This window comes from Salvia miltiorrhiza, chromosome 7, assembly GCF_028751815.1.
Source record: "Salvia miltiorrhiza cultivar Shanhuang (shh) chromosome 7, IMPLAD_Smil_shh, whole genome shotgun sequence".
NCBI classification, from domain to species: domain Eukaryota; kingdom Viridiplantae; phylum Streptophyta; class Magnoliopsida; order Lamiales; family Lamiaceae; genus Salvia; species Salvia miltiorrhiza.
In genome coordinates this window covers 1,974,366-1,993,767 of record NC_080393.1, presented here as the reverse complement: position 1 = coordinate 1,993,767, position 19,402 = coordinate 1,974,366, and the positions used below count along the sequence as shown (strand labels likewise).

The following is a 19,402-nucleotide window of genomic DNA, read 5'->3' as shown; positions in this document are numbered from 1 at the left end:
TTTTTGATTAATTTGGGAGACACGTGACGCATGTGGGAAGATTATGCATGAACAATACAGTCGAGAGATATATACACACACGTAAGATGATGATGGTGAACGGATAAAGATAGGTTATCTAATAATACCATGCAGTTAAACATGATTTAGGCAGGCATTGACCTAAGAATTTAATAATGACCGGACGAGATTTCACAGGATGATTCTAATAAAGTTTTAGTAAAGAAAACGAGTTGAATCTTGAAATAATTATTTGAAATTACACAATTATGACCGGACGAGATTAATATATATAAATAAAAAAATTTAAATCATATAAAGAAAATATATTCTTTCTTACATGGCTCTAAAACTGCACCATTTGAATTTTCACAATTTTTCTTCATTTGCAATTATTCTTCATTTTATATTTTCTTAATTTTTAATTATAATTATAAATGACATATCACTGTTAACATTAATATTTATTAATCAATCAATAAATAAAGATGTTACAAAATCATAAATTAATTAATTTATCTTTACATATTATTTATAAATATTTAGCACCTACTATAATTGTGATGTGATGTTATTAAACGATTTGTGGGTGACAATAATAATAATAATAATAAATATTACTAATCTCATGAAAATAAATAAAACTCATAAAAATGAAAAAAAAAAAATCGTTGGATCTAGAAAGTAAAGAGTGGTAATAATAGAAAAATATTCTATCTTCTACATCGCTATCTTAAAACTTCACCATTTGAATTTGTCATAAATCTCTTTCATTTGCAATTATTCTTTATTTTATATTTTCTTAATTTTTAATTATAATTATAATTATAAATGACATATCACTTTTAACATTAATATTTATTAATCAATCAATAAATAAAGATGTTACAAAAGCATAAATCAATTATTTTTTTATATTATTTACAAATATTTTGCACCTAATTATAATTGTGATGTGATGCAATTATTCTGTGGATGGAGGAGCATTTTGTTTTCTCCTCTTTATTAAAATTATCCTACATTATTATAGAGAATGCTGTGTGTTAGTTTTGCAAGCTAACAAAAGCAGTTATGGAATGAGTATTAAAACAAGAAGAAATTACATGAAAATAAGAAAAATGGTTTATGCTTGATTTCCAATATTCTTTGGGCTCAAGAAATGAGTTTTACTTCGGGCTCTCTCAAGTATCGAAGAGCAGGACAATTGAGTTTTATTGTTCTAACATACAAATCAACATCTAATTTTAACTTATCTTGAGGGGAAGACTCGTGAATTTATAATTAGTTTCTAAATTTGAAAAGAAGCTACATAAAAGCAAGAATTTAACATCTTTATTTGATCAAGAAAGAGGCATATTTGGACAAAGATACTATTGAACTGAAAAGTTTAAGCTAGCACGATTTCTGATTTCCCTCTCTTGCTTTGTGTAGAGCGTAGGATTGTGCTCGAAAAAGTTGGATGGCCGGAGCTCGAACGACTCCGTCAGCGTCGGCATGATCGGAAAATCTTCCTGGCACGGCACGTGGTGGAAGCCTAATGTGTACCACAACACAATGTCCTTGTTCTCAATCTCCCTATCCCTGCATCAACCAAATCAAAAGAGGAAAAAAAAATTGATCAAACTCCTAAACCATATACTCCCTCCGTCCCATAATAAGTGGCTCAAAACTTTTCAGCACGGAAATTAAGAAAAATGTGTAAAATTGTTAAAAGTGGCAGGCATCGCACTTTTTGAAGGGTTAAATTTTTCCATTTATGAAAACAGGCCACTTATAGTGGGACGATCCAAAATGAAATTCACGTCATTTTTAGTGGGACAGATATATACCTTTGGCTCCAAGCAGCCAACCCATCATCACCATGGCTTCGATCAGTGTACAACCCTGCAGCCCATTTCTCAGACTTGTTGTAGGGCGTAACCCACGCGTTGTACTTAATAAAAGATCCTCGAATTTGGACATAGTCATCGTCAGGTAAAAGGGTGCCGGCTATTGATCCTGGCATCAGTTTGTAGCCCACATTGTTGCCTATCTTAGTCGTCTTGTTCGGGTTCACCACGGACAGCATTGTTGCTCCCGAGCCAAGCCTGATTCTTGCATCGGATTCAGTTTTGGCTGCTTCGCTCTCGGCCCTCCAGTAGCTCCTCCTCGCCCCGCGGGAGGTCTTGAGGTTGGTCTTGATCAAGGAGTTGGCCTCACCATCAACGTCTAGATCAAGATGGAAGATCAAGAAATGATCATGGTTCACCCCTATTGTGTTCTCTGCTAATATTGTACCATACACTTCCTCTTTTCTGCTCCTTGTGTGTGTACATTGATCCCTTCACTTCTAGCAAGCCAGTCATCCCCACCTACTCACACAAATTAACATCAATCTCGGGAGCTAATTGTTAAAACATGATCGTAACTCTCACTGTTTTCAGAAAGAGAATCATATGTTACAGAATTTGAAAATGGGAACTATAACTTCCATTTTTTTACATTTACACGCTCCTATTTCAGGCCCAAAACCAAGATTGGGCTTTTGGTGCTGATGTGATCGTGCCATGTCACCTTTTTGCCAAATTCCTCATTTTCCGAAATAGGAGTGAAAATATAAAAAATGAAAGTTATAGTTCTCATTTTCAAATTCTGTAACATATGGTTCTCTTTCTGAAAACACTGGAAGTTACGGTCATGTTTTAACGATTAGCTGTCAATCTTGGACACATACTGCTTAAATTAAAGAAACTTGCTTCATCATCTCAACACTCACACTGACTCTAATGATACCGGTTTGCTTGAACTCCCAATCCACAATGTAGTCGTAGTTCCCCACGGTCGATACCGTCCTCACGACGAGGCTCGACTCCGGCCTCACCTCCGTTATCTGCACAACCATCAAACTCCATAAACAAACACAAGATAAAAATATACCTAGTAAGCATATATATATGCATATTGTTGTTTGTGATGGCTTGCCGTTTTGCCGAGTATAGCAAGCTCGGTGTGGCGCCACATGACGTCTCCTGCGTATTTCTCGAATATGCAGAAGGCGTTAGGGGTTCGCGCAGGCGTGCCGTCGTGTGAAGTAGCCATCCATGAACACAGAGTTTTCGGGGCAGTCCTTCAAAGGTACAAGCGACACTGCGGAGTCCGAGCCCGATTTCACCTGCATCAAAGAAAGTTCGATAGTACCACTCCTCGGTTAAGTCCATGTATGGCACAAAGAGTTCCGACAAAAATCCTCTGTACATCACTCTCCTCTGCTCTTCCTTTTCAGCATCGAAAATGGACGCCATTGATATCACTACACCAGCTCTCATGTCGAATGATAGATGCATCTCCCAACCTCCCCATCTATAACAATTGTGTAATAAAAGAAAATTATGGAAATAGTAGACATTGTGACCGAAATATCGTTGTGTCGTGTAATAGTGTAAAATATACGATTACATATTTTTTTTTACCATTATACACTTTGTACTCTTTTACCCACTTTTGCGAAAATATATTATGTAACAGTGTAAAATATCGCTCTATACGGTTTTTCTCGACTATTATACGATTTTGTGAAGACTGTATAATCGTGTATTTTACGCTATTACACAGTAATTTCGTAAAATTGTGTAATGATTGCGAAATTTTGAATTATTTCTTTTAAAAAATCATTAATTATAATGTACTAGTACATTTATGCTAAGAAATGATAATATTATTCCTAATCTTTTATCTTCATTGGAAAAAAATCCCTTTGCTGCATGAAATGGGCTAGAGTAGGTCATTATCTCTAAAGAAATTAATCATTAAAAAAAATGAGCTGAATGCTGCCGGCTAATTCTTTAACATATTAATTTATTTTCCCTACTTTATTAATTATTTAGCCAACCTCATATGATTAGAATCAAAATAATTGACCGAATCTTATACTATATATTTCAGATAAAGATTGATAGCTCGATTTGATTGAACCTGGGGTCCTTAATTATTGTTTATAAAATTTAAGGGTCACTTAACTTATATTATACTCCCTCTGTCCCACTCTAATAGACGCACTTCCTGTGAACACGAGAGGAAAGTGGTGTGATCTAATTAATATATATATTTTTTACTCAAAATAAAAAACGAATCTATTCTAGTGGAACGTTCTAAAAAGGAAAACGAATCTATATATTAGACTGGGACGGATTGGAGGGAGTACATTTCATGACATGCATATATACATCCAAAGAGTGTAGGGAAAATAGTAATGCAACAAATGTGACTCTAATTTCTTGCTTACTCAAATGAAGTAACATATATTATTATTACCTCAAAACATTTCCATCCAAAGTGAAACTTGCATCCTCATCAACACCACCTTCACTCTCCATGTACGGCTGATCACGACCGGTGTAATCCGTGCCTTGAGCTTTCGGCACCGGGACCACGACCCGGTCGTGGAACCCGATGATCGCCCTCCGATCGAGATCGACGGCCACGGTGACGCCCTCGATAGGCCTCATGTAGATATTAACCGTCCCATCCATATAGTAACACATAACCCTAACCATCCTCCGGCTCCGCTCCTGTCCGAACCACCCCACGGTGAAGCTCATGCACACCACCTCCTCCATCTTCAGCCCTCTCCTCGCAATCGAGGCGACGAAGGGAGCATACGACGTCGCCAGCTTGCTCGCGGCTACTTGCTCCTCCACGTTCAAGAGAGGGTAGCCGCCGCCTTGGTGCAGTCGGTCGGAAACGACCGCGTTTTGCAGAAAGTCAACGACGATTTCGTGGCTGCTGCTCCGGTCAATGCGAGCGATGACTAATGCTCTGCGACGCGGGAGCCGGCCGGGATCCGAGTGCCAACGGAGGATCTCCGGCTTGTGCGGCTCGTCTAGGCCGACGTAGTGGAAGCTCACGTTGCGGCTCGTGCTCGAGAAATGGGCGTTGACGATGGCTCCGACTCGAGTGAGCTCCGACGGAGTGAGGGAGTCTAAGGGGTGAGGAGAATCTTGGAGTGAGATGGCGATTGGAGCTCGGAAGAAAGATGATGACGAAGATGAAGAAGAAGAAGATAGGATTTTTTATTGATGGAAGCATTTTTTTGGTATGATTTCCAAGTACAAATATTTTTCTTTTGTTATGGTTCATTTTCAAGTAGTGAGTGATGGCTTATAAAAAGTAATCCATCTGATACCACTGAAAGTGACATATTTTATTTTGAGTTGGCTCATTATAAATGATCTGTTTTTATAAATGATAAAATTAAAAAATGTAGGCTTTATCAATTTTAACTAATTTATACATTTTTTTTAATAAACTACACAAGTAAATAAAAAATTTAAAGACCACATGCCGATGTGGACTCGAATCCAAGACCTCAAGCATTAGACATTAATCACCTACTGATAGGCCAACTCACGCACGCTGCAAATACATCTCTATTCTCTACTACAATTTGTTAGCTCATTTTTTATGGTTTTTTCTTGAGTCAAACAAACATCACAAAATCTTGGGTACACCTGGGTGTACCGTACAACCGGGTTGACCCGTATCCATAATAGTATTATTTATATGGGTTGGGTTAGGATATGGATTCAAATCAGGGTATGGGTCAAAATTTTAGTGAAGGTATAACTCGGTTGTACGGTACACCCGGGTGTACCCAAGATCACCTCAACAAACATTAATAGTATAACTTTTTTATTTCATTTCTTACTTTATTTTGAGAAAATCATTACGAGATACTAATTGTGACACAATGAATCTTTAATGATAAATAATTGGTGAAAAATTATCTCTAATTGTGACACAATGAATCTTTAATGATAAATAATTGGTGAAAAATTAAACGTCGTTTTAAATTTTTTGTTTTTTTGCTTAATTTGGTAGAAACGTGACTCATGTGGGGAGTTTATGTGTGCACATTACAGTCGAAGATATATATACACGTAAGATTTGTTTATGTCTGCATATTACATATACTTATTTCTTAATCTCTGTAGCCAAAACTAACGAGACATTTGTAATGAAATTTACTATTTCTTAATCTTTCTGCTCAAAAGTAATGGAACATTTGTAATGAACGAAGAGAGTATATAAAACAAATTTTCTAAGCTTCTTTCCCTTTAATCTGTTTCTCATTTCCGAGCAAATTCCCAAACTAAGCTTCTTTAATCTCTGTTTCCTCGATTGCTTCGTCTTGCTCGCTGTTGAAAATTCTAATCGTTAGTTCTTCATAACACTCTTTTGACGCTTTGTGTTTAAACATTTTCGCTTTTGCGTTGATTCTGTTTTTAAAAAATTTGCTTTATATTTTTTTTGGGTATTTAAATTGTCTATGCTGCATTTGCCTTCAATTTGGTTTGATATCAAGTTCTGGAATGACAGTATTTTGATTAGAAATTGAATAAGGAAGAGAAATTTCGAAAAGTGAAAGTGTAACCCAGGTGTACCCAAAGACCACTCTAAAAATCATTTCATCGTATTCAATTTATTTTTTCGTTCTTATTCATACAATTAGTCCAACATACGCTACTTTGGCAGTAGATAGAGCTTTCACATATTTTTCTCTGTGTGGAGCCTAGAGTCTGCTCGAAAAAGTTGGTTGGCTGGAGCTCAACGACAAAGTCAGCGTCGGCAGGATCGGAAAATCTTCCTGGCACGGCACGTGGTGGATGCCTAATGTGTACCACAGACACAATGTCCTTGTTCTCAATCTTCTCATTTCCTGCATCCAGTGACGTAGCCAGACTTTTCAGTCAGGGGGGGCCCAAATATTTTTTCGACTTAATTAAATATGATCAATATTATTTTTGGACGTCTCAGTTAAATTAATTATTTTTCTGCATCAATCAAACCAAAGTGAGTGAAAAATGATCAAACTCAGAACCATATACAATTTCATTTCATTGTAATATATATTACCTTTGGGCTCCAAGTAAGCAAAGTGTCATCTCCATGGTCTTTGATCAGTGAACAAACCCTCCAGCCCATTTCTCACTTGTTGTAGGGAGTAACCCAACGTAGTACTTAGTAAACGCTGCTCGGATTGGAGATAGTCGTCGTCGGATAAAGGGGGTCCGGTTACTGATTCCGGCATCAGTAAAAGGGAAAATAAGCAATAAAAAATACTTCATATGTCCTGAAAATTATGATCTTATTATCATATCGGTACATTCTTAAAATTGTGGTATTTCTTATTCGAAAATGACCGTCCTCACTCATTATTTATAAAATAGTGAGACTCAATATCCACTCAAAATATAATTATCATACTTTTAAAAAAATCGTATCATCTCCGTTGCATCAGATTTTTAGGGACGATAATAAATTATAAAATCACGCTAAAGCGTACAAAATTAATTAATATTGAAGGGAAGGATATCAAAAAATTGAAACTAGACACCAATTGAGGTAAACCGTCGTTTTCATTATTGTTTTTGATTAATTTGGGACACGTGGACGCACGTGGGAAGATTATGCCTGAACATTACAGTCGAAGATATATATACACACGTAATTAGATGATGATGGTGAACGGATAAAGATAGGGTTATCTAATAATACCAGCAGTTAAACCATGATTTAGGCCGGGATTGACCTAGGAATTTAATAATGACAGGACGAGAATTTCACATGATGGTTCTAATAAAGTTTTAGTAAAGAAAACGAGTTGAATCTTAAAATAATTATTTGAAATTACACAATCATGACAGGACGAGATTAATATAATAATATACATAAAAAAATTAAATCATATATAGGTAATTAAAAGAAAATATATGTTTCTTACATGGCAATCTAAAACTGCACCATTTGAATTTTCACATTTTCTTCATTTGCAATTATTTTTCATTGTATATTTTCTTCATTTTTAATTATAATTATAAATGACATATCATTGTTAACATTAATATTTATTAATCAATCTATAAATAAAGATGTTATCAAAAGCATAAATTAATTAATTTATTTTTACATATTATTATAATAATTTAGCACTTACTATAATTGTGATGTGATGTTATTAAACGATTTGTGAGTGACAATAATAATAATAATTATAAATATTACTAATCTCATGAAAATAAATAAAAAGTAATTATTGACAAATATTATATATATGTGTGCGCGCGCACACACATATGTATTTATTGTGATGCTACTAAACTCATAAAAATGGAAAAAAAAAAAATCGTTGGATCTAGAAAGTAAAGAGTGGTAATAATAGAAAAAATATTCTATCTTCTACATCGCTATCTTAAAACTTCAACCATTTGAATTTGTCATAAATCTCTTTCATTTGCAATTATTCTTTATTTTATATTTCTTAATTCTTAATTATAATTTTAAATGACCTATCACTATTAAGATTAATATGTTATTTATCAATCAATTAATAAAGATGTACAAAAACATAATTTAATTAATTTTTTTATATATTATTATAATATTTTGCACCTAATTATAATTGTGATGTGATGCAATTATTCTGTGGATGGAGGAGCATTTTGTTTTCTAGATCTCCTCTTTATTAAAGTTCTACCCTATATTATTTTAGAGAATGATGTGTGTTAGTTTTGCAAGCAAACAAAAAGCAGTTATGGAATGAGTATTAAAAACATGAAGAAATTACATGAAAATAAGAAAAATAGTTTATGCTTGATCTCCAATTATGCTTTGGGCTCAGAAATGAGTTTTACTTTGGGGTCTCTCAAGTGTAACCCATGTTTTCAGCCTTCCATCCTTGATCTTATAGCTTCAGACCTCTATAAATAGAGAGGAAGGTCAAAACATTCGTTACCAATACACGGAGCCATAATACAAGTATCGAAGAGTAGGACAATGGAGTTTTATTGTTCCACATACAAATCAACATCTAATTTTTACTTATCTTGAGGGAAGACTCGTGAATTATAATTAATTTCTAAATTTGAAAAGAGCCACATAAAAGCAAGAATTTAGAATCTTTATTTGATCAAGAGGCATATTTGGACAAAGATACTATTGAACTGAAAAGTTTTAAGCTAGCACGATTTCTGATTTCCCTCTCTTACTTTGTGTAGAGCGTAGGATTGTGCTCGAAAAAGTTGGATGGCCGGAGCTCGAACGACTCCGTCAGCGTCGGCATGATCGGAAAATCTTCCTGGCACGGCACGTGGTGGAAGCCTAATGTGTACCACAACACAATGTCCTTGTTCTCAATCTCCCTATCCCTGCATCAACCAAATCAAAAGAGGAAAAAAAATTGATCAAACTCCTAAACCATATACTTCATCTGTCCCACAATAAGTGGCTCAAAAACTTTTCGGCACGGAAATTAAGAAAAATGTGTAAAATTTTTAAAAGTGGCAGGCGTCACACTTTTGTAAGGGTTAAATTTTTCCATTTATGAAAACAGACCACTTATAGTGGGACGATCCAAAATGAAATACATGTCAGTTTTAGTGGGACGGATATATACCTTTGGCTCCAAGCAGCCAACCGTCATCACCATGGCTTGATCAGTATACAACCCTGCAGCCCATTTCTCAGACTTGTTGTAGGGCGTAACCCACGCGTTGTACTTAATAAAAGATCCTCGAAGTTTGGACATAGTCGTCGTCAGGTAAAAGGGTGCCGGCTACTGATCCGGGCATCAGTTTGTAGCCCACATTGTTGCCTATCTTGGTCGTCTTGTTGGGGTCACCACGGACAGCATTTGTTGCTCCCGAACGCAAGCCTGAGTTCTTGCTTCGGATTCAGTTTTGGCTGCTTCGCTCTCGGCCCTCCAGTACGTCCGCCTCGCCCCGCGGGAGGTCTTGAGGTTGGTCTTGATCAAGGAGTTGGCCTCACCATCAACATCTAGATCAAGATGGAAGATCAAAAAATGATCATGGTTCACCCCTATTTTGTTCTCTGCTATATTGGACCATACACTTCCTCTTTTAATCTGCTCCTTGTGTGTGTACATTGATCCCTTCACACTCTAGCAAGCCAGTCATCCCACCTACTCACACAAATTAACATCAATCTCGGGAGCTAATTGTTAAAACTGGATCGTAACTCTCACTGTTTTCAGAAAGAGAACCATATGTTACTAGAATTTGAAAATGGGAACTATAACTTCCAGTTTTTACATTTACACACTCCTATTTCAGGCCCAAACCAAAATTGGGCTTTTTGGTGCTGATGTGGTCGTGCCATGTCACCTTTTGCCAAATTCCTCATTTTCCGAAATAGGAGTGAAAATATAAAAAAAATGGAAGTTATAGTTCTCATTTTCAAATTCTGTAACCTATGGTTCTCTTTCTGAAAACACTGAAAGTTACGGTCATGTTTTAACGATTAGCTGTCAATCTTGGACACATACTGCTTAACTTAAAGAAACTTGCTTCATCATCTCAACACTCACACTGACTCTAATGATACCGGTTTGCTTGAACTCCCAATCCACAATGTAGTCGTAGTTCCCCACAGTCGATACCGTCCTCACGACGAGGCTCGACTCCAGCCTCACCTCCGTTATCTGCACAACCATCAAACTCCATAAACAAACACAAGATAAAAATATACCTAGTAAGTATATATGCATATTGTTGTTTGTGATGGCTTGCCGTTTTGCCGAGTATAGCAAGCTCGGTGTGGCGCCACATGACGTCTCCTGCATATTTCTCGAATATGCAGAAGGCGTTAGGGGTTCGCGCAGGCGTGCCGTCGCCTGAGGTGAAGTAGCCATCCATGAACACCGCGTTTTGGGGGCAGTCTTTCGAAGGTACAAGCGGCACTGCACAGAGTCCCAGTCCATATTCACCTGCATCAAAGTAAGTTTGGAAGTACCACTCCTCGGTTAAGTCCATGTATGGCACAAAGAGTTCCGACAAAAATCCTCTGTACATCACTCTCCTCTGCTCTTCCTTCTCAGCGTCGAAAATGGACGCCATTGATATCACTACACCAGCTCTCATGTCGAATGATAGATGCATCTCCCAACCTCCCCATCTATAACAATTGTGTAATAAAATAAAATTATGGAAATAGTAGACATTGTGACCGAAATATCGTTGTGTCGTGTAATAGTGTAAAATATACGATTACATATTTTTTTTTTACCATTATACACTTTGTACTCTTTTTTACTCACTTTTGCGAATATATATTCTGTAACAGTGTAAAATATCGCTCTATACGGTTTTTCTCGACTATTATACGATTATGTGAAAACTGTATAATCGTGTATTTTATGCTATTACACCTAATTTCGTAAAATTGTGTAATGATTGCGAAATTTTGAATTATTTCTTTTAAAAAATCATTAATAATGTATTAGTACATTTATGCTAAAAAATGATAATATTATTCCTAATCTTGTATCTTCATTGAAAAAAAATCCTTTGGCTGCATGAAATGGGCTAGAGTAGGTCATTATCTCTAAAGAAATTAATCATTAAAAAAAATGAGCTGAATGCTGCCGGCTAATTCTTTAACATATTAATTTATTTCGCTACTTTATTAATTATTTAGCCAACCTCATATGATTAGAATAAAAATAATTGACCGAATCTTATACTATTTCAGATAAAGATTAATAGCTCGATTTGATTGAACCTGGGGTCCTTAATTATTGTTTATAAAATTTATGGGTCACTTAACTTATACTGTACTCCCTCCGTCTCATTCTAATAGGTTCATTTCTTTTAGATACGAAAATTAATTAAGAAACTTACTTTTTTAGAAGAAAAGTGGTGTAGTTTACACCAATTAAGTATATTGTTTATTTACTCAAAATAGAAAACGAGCTTATAATTCTAATGAGACGTTTCAAAAAGAAAAACGAATCTATTAGAGTGGGATGGATCAGAAGGAGTACATTTCATGACATGCATATATACATCCAAAAGAGTGTAGGAAAAATAGTAATGCAACAAATGAAGTAACATATATTATTATTACCTCAAAACATTTCCATCCAAAGTGAAACTTGCATCCTCATCAACACCACCTTCACTCTCCATGTACGGCCGATCACGACCGGTGTAATCCGTGCCTTGAGCTTTCGGCACCGGGACCACGACCCGGTCGTGGAAGCCGATGATCGCCATCCGATCGAGATCAACGGCCACGGTGACGCCCTCGATAGGCCTCATGTAGAGATTAACCGTCCCATCCATATAGTAACACATAACCCTAACCATTCTCCGGCTCCGCCGCTCCTCTCCGAACCACCCCACGGTGAAGCTCATGCACACCACCTCCTCCATCTTCAGCCCTCTCCTCGCAATCGAGGCGACGAAGGGAGCATACGACGTCGCCAGCTTGCTCGCGGCGTCTTGCTCCTCCGTGTTCAAGAGAGGGTAGCCGCCGCCTTGGTGCGATCGGTCGGAAACGACCGCGTTTTGCATAAAGTCAACGACGATTTCGTGGCTGCTGCTCCGGTCAATGCGAGCGATGACTAATGCTCTGCGACGCGGGAGCCGGCCGGGATCCGAGTGCCAACGGAGGATCTCCGGCTTGTGCGGCTCGTCTAGGCCGACGTAGTGGAAGCTCACGTTGCGGCTCGTGCTCGAGAAATGGGCGTTGACGATGGTGCCGACTCGAGTGAGCTCCGACGGAGTGAGGGAGTCTAAGGGGTGAGGAGAATCTTGGAGTGAGATTGCGATTGGAGCTTGGAAGAAGAAGATGACGAAGATGAAGATGAAGAAGAAGAAGAAGAAGATAGGATTGTTTAGTGATGGAAGCATTTTTTTGGTACGATTTCCAATTACAAATATTTTATTTTGTTATGGTTCATTTTGTAGTAGTGAGTGATGGCTTATAAAAAGTAATCCATCTGATCCCACTAAAAGTGACATATATTGTATTTTATTTTGAGTTGACTCATTATAAATGGTCTGTTTTATAATGATTACACAAGTAAATAAAGAAATTTAAAGACCACATGTCGATGGACTCGAATCCAAGACCTCAAGCATTAGACATTAATCACCTGATAGGCCAACTCACGCACGCTGCAAATACATCTCTATTCTCTACTACAATTTGTTAGCTCATTTTTTATGTTTTTTTCTTGAGTCAAACAAACAATAGTATAACTTTTTTATTTCATTTCTTACTTTATTTTGAGAAAATCATTACGAGATATACTAATTGTGACACAATGAATCTTTAATGATAAATAAATGGTGAAAAATTAAACGTCGTTTTAAATTTTTTGTTTTTTTTGCTTAATTTGGCAGACACGTGACTCATGTGGGGAGTTTATGTCTGCACATTACAGTCGAAGATATATACACACACGTAAGATTTGTTTATGTCTGCATATTACATATACTTATTTCTTAATCTCTCTAGCCAAAATTAACGAGACATTTGTAATAAAATTTACTATTTCTTAACCTTTTTACTCAAAAGTAATGGAACATTTGTAATGAAACCAAGAGAGTATATAAAACAAATTTTCTAAGCTTCTTTCTTTAATATCTGTTTCTCATTTCCGAGCAAATTCCACAAACTAAGCTTCTTTAATCTCTGTTTCTCGATTGCTTCTGTCTTGCTCGCTGTTGAAAATTCTAATCGGTTAGTTCTTCAATAACACTCTTTTTGACGCTTTGTGGCGTTGATTCTGTTTTATAATTTGCTCTATTTTTTTTTGGTATTTAATTGTCTATGCTGCATTTGCCTTCAATTTAGTTTGATATCAAGTTCTGGAATGACAAGTATTTTGATTAGAAATTGAATGAGGAAGAGAAATTTCGAAAAGTGAAGGTTTAACCCGGGTGTACCCAAGACCACCTCTAAAATCATTTCATTGTATTCAATTTATTTTTTCGTTCTTTATTCATACAATTAGTCCAACATACTCTGCTTTGCAGTAGATAGAAATTTCACATATTTTTCTCTGTGTGGAGCCTAGGATTATGCTCGAAAAAGTTCGTTGGCTGGAGCTCAAACGACAAAGTCAGCGTCGGCATGATCGGAAAGTCTTCCTGGCACGGCACGTGGTGGATGCCTAATGTGTACCACAACACAATGTCCTTGTTCTCAATCTTCTCATTCCTGCATCCAGTGACGTAGCCAGACTTTTCAGTCAGGGGGGCCCAAATATTTTTTTCGACTTAATTAATATGATCAATATTATTTTTGGACGTCTCAGTTAAATTAATTATTTTTCTGCATCAATCAAACAAAATGAGTGAAAAATGATCAAACTCATAAACCATATACAACTTCATTTCATTGTAATATACCTTTGGCTCCAAGTAAGCAAAGTGTCATCTCCATGGCTTTGATCAGTGAACAACCCTCCAGCCCATTTCTCCGACTTGTTGTAGGGCGTAACCCACACGTTGTACTTAGTAAACGCTGCTCGGATTTGGAGATAGTCGTCGTCGGATAAAAGGGGGCCGGTTACTGATTCCGGCATCAGTTTGTAGCCCACATTGTTGCCTACCTTAGTCCTCTTGTTTGGATTCACGACTGACAATATTGTTGCTTCCGAACCAAGCCTGATTCTTGCCTCGGATTCAGTTTTGGCTGCTTCGCTCTCGGCCCTCCAGTAGCTCCTCCTCGCCCCACGGGTCGTCTTGAGGTTAGTCTTGATGAAGGAGTTGGCCTCGCCATCAACGTCTAGATCAAGATGGAAGGTCATGAAATGATCATGGTTCACCCCTATTGAGTGCTCTGCTAATATTGGACCATATACTTCCTCTTTTATCTGCTTCTGGTGTGTGTATTTTGATCCCTTCACTTCTAGTAGGCCAGTCAACCCCACCTACTCACACAATACAGATGCAAGCATCAATCTCGAATGAGATAATTGCACGTAAATACACAAATTTTGGCCAAAATTCATATTTGACAAAAGTTCAACAAAATAAACAATCTTTATTAATTGTCCAATTTTGACTCTCCAATTTCATTTTCTCCAAATTAAAAAATGACACGGCATCTACTTGGCTCACTGGAAATGATATGGCGTCTACGTGGTATCTATGTGGCGTCTATATGGCGTCTACGTCGCTCGTCAGAGTCAAAATTGAACAACTAATAAAGTTCGTGTATTTTATTGAACTTTTCTAAGTACGCGTAAAAAATGAATTTTGGCTAAAATTGATGTATTTATATGCAATTAACCCATCTCGGATACATACTACTCAAATTATTAATTTTTTTTTTTGATAAACTAATTGTATTAAATAAAGAAATTTTAAAGGCGGCACCACATGAGAGTCATGAGACTCGAACCCAAGACCTTTAGACTTGAGCATTAACCCCTTACCGTTTGGCCAACACAAGCACACCAAATTAAAGAATATTGATTCATCATCTCATCACTCACATTGACTCTAATGACACCGGTTTGCTTAAACTCCCAATCCACAATGTAGTCGTAGTTCCCCACCGTCGATACCATTCGCACGACGAGGTTCGCCTCCGGCCTCACCTCCGTTATCTGCACAAAACCATCAAAACTCAAGTGAGAAACTCTCCATAAGCTAACACAGAGTAAGTCATGACTTGCCACTTTGCCCGGTATAGCAATCTCGGTGTGGCGCCACATGACGTCGCCTGTATATCTCTCGAATATGCAGAAGGCGTTCGGGGTTCGTGCAGGCGTGCCGTCGCCTGAGGTGAAGTGGCCGTCCACGAACACGGCGTTTCGGGGGCAGTCTTTCAAAGGTACAAGCGGCACTGCAGAGAGTCCCATTCCGAATTCACCTGCATCGAAGAAAGCTCGGTAGTACCAATCCTCGGTTATGTCCATGTATGGCACGAAGAGTTCCGACACAAATCCTCTGTACATAACCCTCCTCTGCTTATCCTTTTCAGCATCGTAAAGTGACGCCATTGATATCACTATACCAGCTCTAATGTCGAATGATACATGCATCTCCCAAAGTCCCCATCTACAACAATACCACAGTCAGTATTAAAAAAAAATGAGGCAACACTGCTCTATTCTAGCTAAAATCATATGGAGTAGTAAAAGAAAATACTTAAATATTGCATAAACATGTTTCGTGTCTAGTTTCACTTGCAATTAGAACTATCAATTCATCTGTATATATATTGCATTTTCATCAAATAGATACTCCACATTTTACTTATCAAAACAATAAACAAGAAAAAAAAATTACTCGCTTCGTCCGCCAAAAGTGGGGCACTTTAGGTGGGCACGGTATTTAATAAAATTTGTGATGATTTTGATGTAGTGGAGTAAGGGCCCCACCACTTTATGAGATATGTGGTTGAGATCGAATTTGGAGTGGGTTTTTTTGTAAATAAAGAGTGTTTGGAAGGTTAAAAGATTAAAGTGGATGGTGGGACCATTTCCTTAAAAGGAAAGTGGTACACTCTTTGCGGACGCCCGATTTAGTAATTGTGCCCCACTTTTGGCGGACGGAGGGAGTATAAAAATGAGTTTAGGGTTGGAAAAATAAAAATATTATATACTTAAATATAATCGGGTCCATGGACCGGATCTGGGTTTTATATCAACTACTCCAGATCCGGATCCGATTTTTTGGAGAGTGGTCCAGATCCGCCGGGTCCAAATTTTGCAAGGTCTAAATCCGAAAAAAAGGGTCTGGATCCGCGAATTCGGATCGGATCTCGGATCCATTGTCATCCCTAATTGAGAGTAGTGTCTGGGCAAAGGCCCAAAAAGAAAATATACGAAGTTATTTGCGGATACGAAATCTATTGATGACGTGCCATGCACACACTCACTCTTTGCTATTCATAAAAAAGAAGGATCAGTTAAATGCAACCCTAATTTGTTACCTCAAAACTTGTCCATCCAAAGTGAAACCCACTCCATGTTTTGGTAAAGCATGACTCCCCATGGATGATGAGTGACCGCCGGTGTAATCCGTCCCTTGAGCTTTCGGCACCGGCACCACGCCCCGGTCGTGGTAGCCGACGATCGCCATCCGATCGAGATCAACGTCGACGCTGATGCCCTCAATAGGCCTCATGTAGATGTTAACCGTCCCATCCATATAGTAACACAGAAGCTTTATCATTCTCCGGCTCCGCTCCTCTCCGAACCACCCCACCGTATAGCTCGTGCACACCACCTCCTCCAACTTCAGCCCCCTCTTCGCGACGGAGGCTATGAAAGGAGCATACGACGCCGGCAGCTTGTTCGCGGCGTCTTGCTCCTCGATGTTCAAGAGAGGGTAGCCTCTGCCTCGGTGCAATCGGTCGGAGACGACCGACTTCCGCAGAAGGTCGACGATGATCTCGTGGCTGCCGCCATCGATGCGAGCCATGACGAATGCTCTGCGACGCGGGAGCCGGGCGGGATCGGAGCGCCAACTTAGGACCTCCGACTTGTGCGGCTCGTCTAGGCCGACGTAGTGGAAGCTCACGTTGCGGTTCGTGTTCGAGAAATGGGCGCTGACGATGAGTCCAACTTGATTGAGCTCCGATGGAGTGAGGGAGTCTAAGGGGTGAGGATGATTTTGGTGTGAAATGGCGGTTAGAGCTTGGAAGAAGAAGATGATGAAGAGAATGATATTTTTTAGTGATGGAAGCATTTTTTTTTTGGTATGATTGCCAAGCACAAATATTTCTTTTGTGTGTTATGATTGTGTGATGGCATATAAATATACTCCCTCCCTTGACAAAATAAATTAGTAATAAAAGGAAAAGACACAAATTTTCATAGAAGTGATTTGATGGATTATGACTAAAGAAATGGTCTCACTTAAAAAGTAGTGTTAATATTGATAATTAATTATATTTTGAGTGGATAAATGTGTATATCCTGTGGTATAATAGATAAAAAGTAAATGTATAAAGAATTATAATTGGTGGAATATTGTCTAAAAATATAAAGGGATTAATATTATTGACGTAATAAAAATAGACTATTTTTTGTGGACGGAGGAGTATAATAATCCAGATGGGATCCACTACTGCACTATAATTTTCGTGTGTTTATACTAAACTTTTATTTTAAAAAATAAAATTTAAAAATATATGTTTCAATGTTTTAAATTTGTTAACCGTAGTAATGAAAATAACGAATAAAAGTGAAAATCTTTATATATATAAAGGGAAGTGTGTGGACATAAATTTAATTTGAATGGTAAAATTGGAACTTTATAAAATATTTGCTAATAAGATAATCTGGAAACTTCAAGATATCACCAAATATAAGACAAAACACTCATATACACGCACACAAGCAAAATCAACAGATCTGTAATATTATCAACGCAAAGATACAAGCAAAAGTGGCACAAGATATTCAACATGGTTGAATTTAGTCTGGAGCTGCACGTGATTATTCTGCTTAAGAAACTACGACAATGGTGACCCGACACATTGAAGATAAAGAGCGAATTGCGACAGGTGTGATATAATAATGGAGTTCAATTAATCTGAGTTAATGTTTGGTTTTTAAAAAAATGAGTTAATGTTTGACAAGATTTCTAGAGTTAATTGACGGAGTTTTGAGTTTGTGAGTAAATAAATTAGACCTAAAATTTCCACTTATTATAACACTTTTTCACTTAATCATTTAAATCACAAAGGGGATGTTTGGTTTAAGAAAGTGAAATGAAAGTTTTTATTGTACATGGATTAGACTGAGTGTTAATCTTGTTGAAGGTGCGACGGAGGGTGTCGAACTCGCGACGCACCTCATCGGAGACCAGCAGCTTCATCATATCTTCCCAATCGAAAGTCCTTCCCAGGTAATTAGAAGTAGGCTTCGGCGCTTCGCTGCTGCCTAAAGTCGTGCATGGGTCTGCCATCTTCGCTGATCTCCTTCATCTCCTCTTAAATTCCGGTAACGCTGAGAGAGTCAGGTGCAGTGCAATAAAAAAAAAGGTTATTGCTATTTAAATACACCAACTTTCCTTCCATTTTGAATTTTAACATGAACTTTCAATTTCTTATTAAAAGACATGAACTTTCATATTTTTCATATTTTTAACATTGAAGATGCCCGGTAGACCAAAAAAGAAAAAGAATAGAAGCCAAGTGAGATAAGTAACCGATGCAAGTATTGTACACCAACAATATATGTCACATTTTTTTGGCTTGGGGATAACTCTATGGACCATTGTTCTGGACCGCGCGCACCTCTGATTTAGATATACGATGAAACATAACAAAAAAGCATGTGGAGTGGTACCGAAGAACTATAATTGAACATGTGGAGACGAACCAATAATAAATTTAAAATTTTTAAAAATAAATTATAGTACTATAAATTTATCAAGATACCGTCATTTTTGAAAATTATGTATATTGAAAAAATATTACAATTAGTTGAATATTATGTATATTCTAGAATGAACTAGCTAATACAATTTCCTACACCTTAGTTGAATTTTAAAAAAAAAAATTATTACATTTAAAAATCATGTAAAACTCAATTGTATATTATTCAAATTTCATATTTCAAATACAATTAATATGAAATAAATTATTAGAGCAGTCC

The 19,402-nt window shown here is 37.2% G+C and overlaps 2 protein-coding genes, 1 long non-coding RNA gene and 2 pseudogenes across 3 annotated transcripts; 1 reads left to right on the top strand and 4 right to left on the bottom strand.

Moving 5' to 3' along the window:
• Positions 1-1,310: 1,310 nt before the first annotated feature.
• On the bottom strand, positions 1,311-12,841 carry LOC130991492 (amine oxidase [copper-containing] alpha 2, peroxisomal-like; annotated as a pseudogene).
• On the bottom strand, positions 4,131-5,210 carry LOC130991495 (primary amine oxidase-like). The gene has a single exon (XM_057915750.1). The coding sequence runs from the start codon at positions 4,593-4,595 to the stop codon at positions 4,287-4,289; it is 309 nt and encodes a 102-aa protein (XP_057771733.1). The 5' UTR covers positions 4,596-5,210; the 3' UTR covers positions 4,131-4,286.
• Positions 8,917-10,326, bottom strand: LOC130991494 (amine oxidase [copper-containing] alpha 2, peroxisomal-like; annotated as a pseudogene).
• Positions 12,567-13,966, top strand: LOC130991496 (uncharacterized). The gene is made up of 3 exons (XR_009091155.1): positions 12,567-12,693; positions 13,182-13,242; positions 13,859-13,966. It is a non-coding gene; the product is annotated as an uncharacterized LOC130991496 (long non-coding RNA).
• On the bottom strand, positions 13,712-17,537 carry LOC130991493 (amine oxidase [copper-containing] alpha 2, peroxisomal-like). The gene is made up of 5 exons (XM_057915748.1): positions 16,729-17,537; positions 15,467-15,851; positions 15,284-15,397; positions 14,193-14,716; positions 13,712-14,001 (listed from the first exon to the last, which is right to left on the bottom strand). The coding sequence occupies exons 1-5, from the start codon at positions 17,484-17,486 to the stop codon at positions 13,830-13,832; spliced, it is 1,953 nt and encodes a 650-aa protein (XP_057771731.1). The 5' UTR covers positions 17,487-17,537; the 3' UTR covers positions 13,712-13,829.
• Positions 17,538-19,402: the final 1,865 nt, after the last annotated feature.

What these genes read in the sequence shown, in the direction of transcription:
- LOC130991495 (XM_057915750.1), bottom strand. Translation starts at nt 4,595, where the DNA reads ATGGAGGAGGTGGTGTGCATGAGCTTCACCGTGGGGTGGTTCGGACAG.
- LOC130991493 (XM_057915748.1), bottom strand. Translation starts at nt 17,486, where the DNA reads ATGCTTCCATCACTAAAAAATATCATTCTCTTCATCATCTTCTTCTTC. An exon ending in TTGCTATACCGGGCAAAGTG is followed by an intron (nt 15,398 to 15,466) that starts GCAAGTCATGAC and finishes GGTTTTGTGCAG; the next exon opens with ATAACGGAGGTGAGGCCGGA. An exon ending in CCGGTGTCATTAGAGTCAAT is followed by an intron (nt 14,717 to 15,283) that starts GTGAGTGATGAG and finishes TTGTGTGAGTAG; the next exon opens with GTGGGGTTGACTGGCCTACT.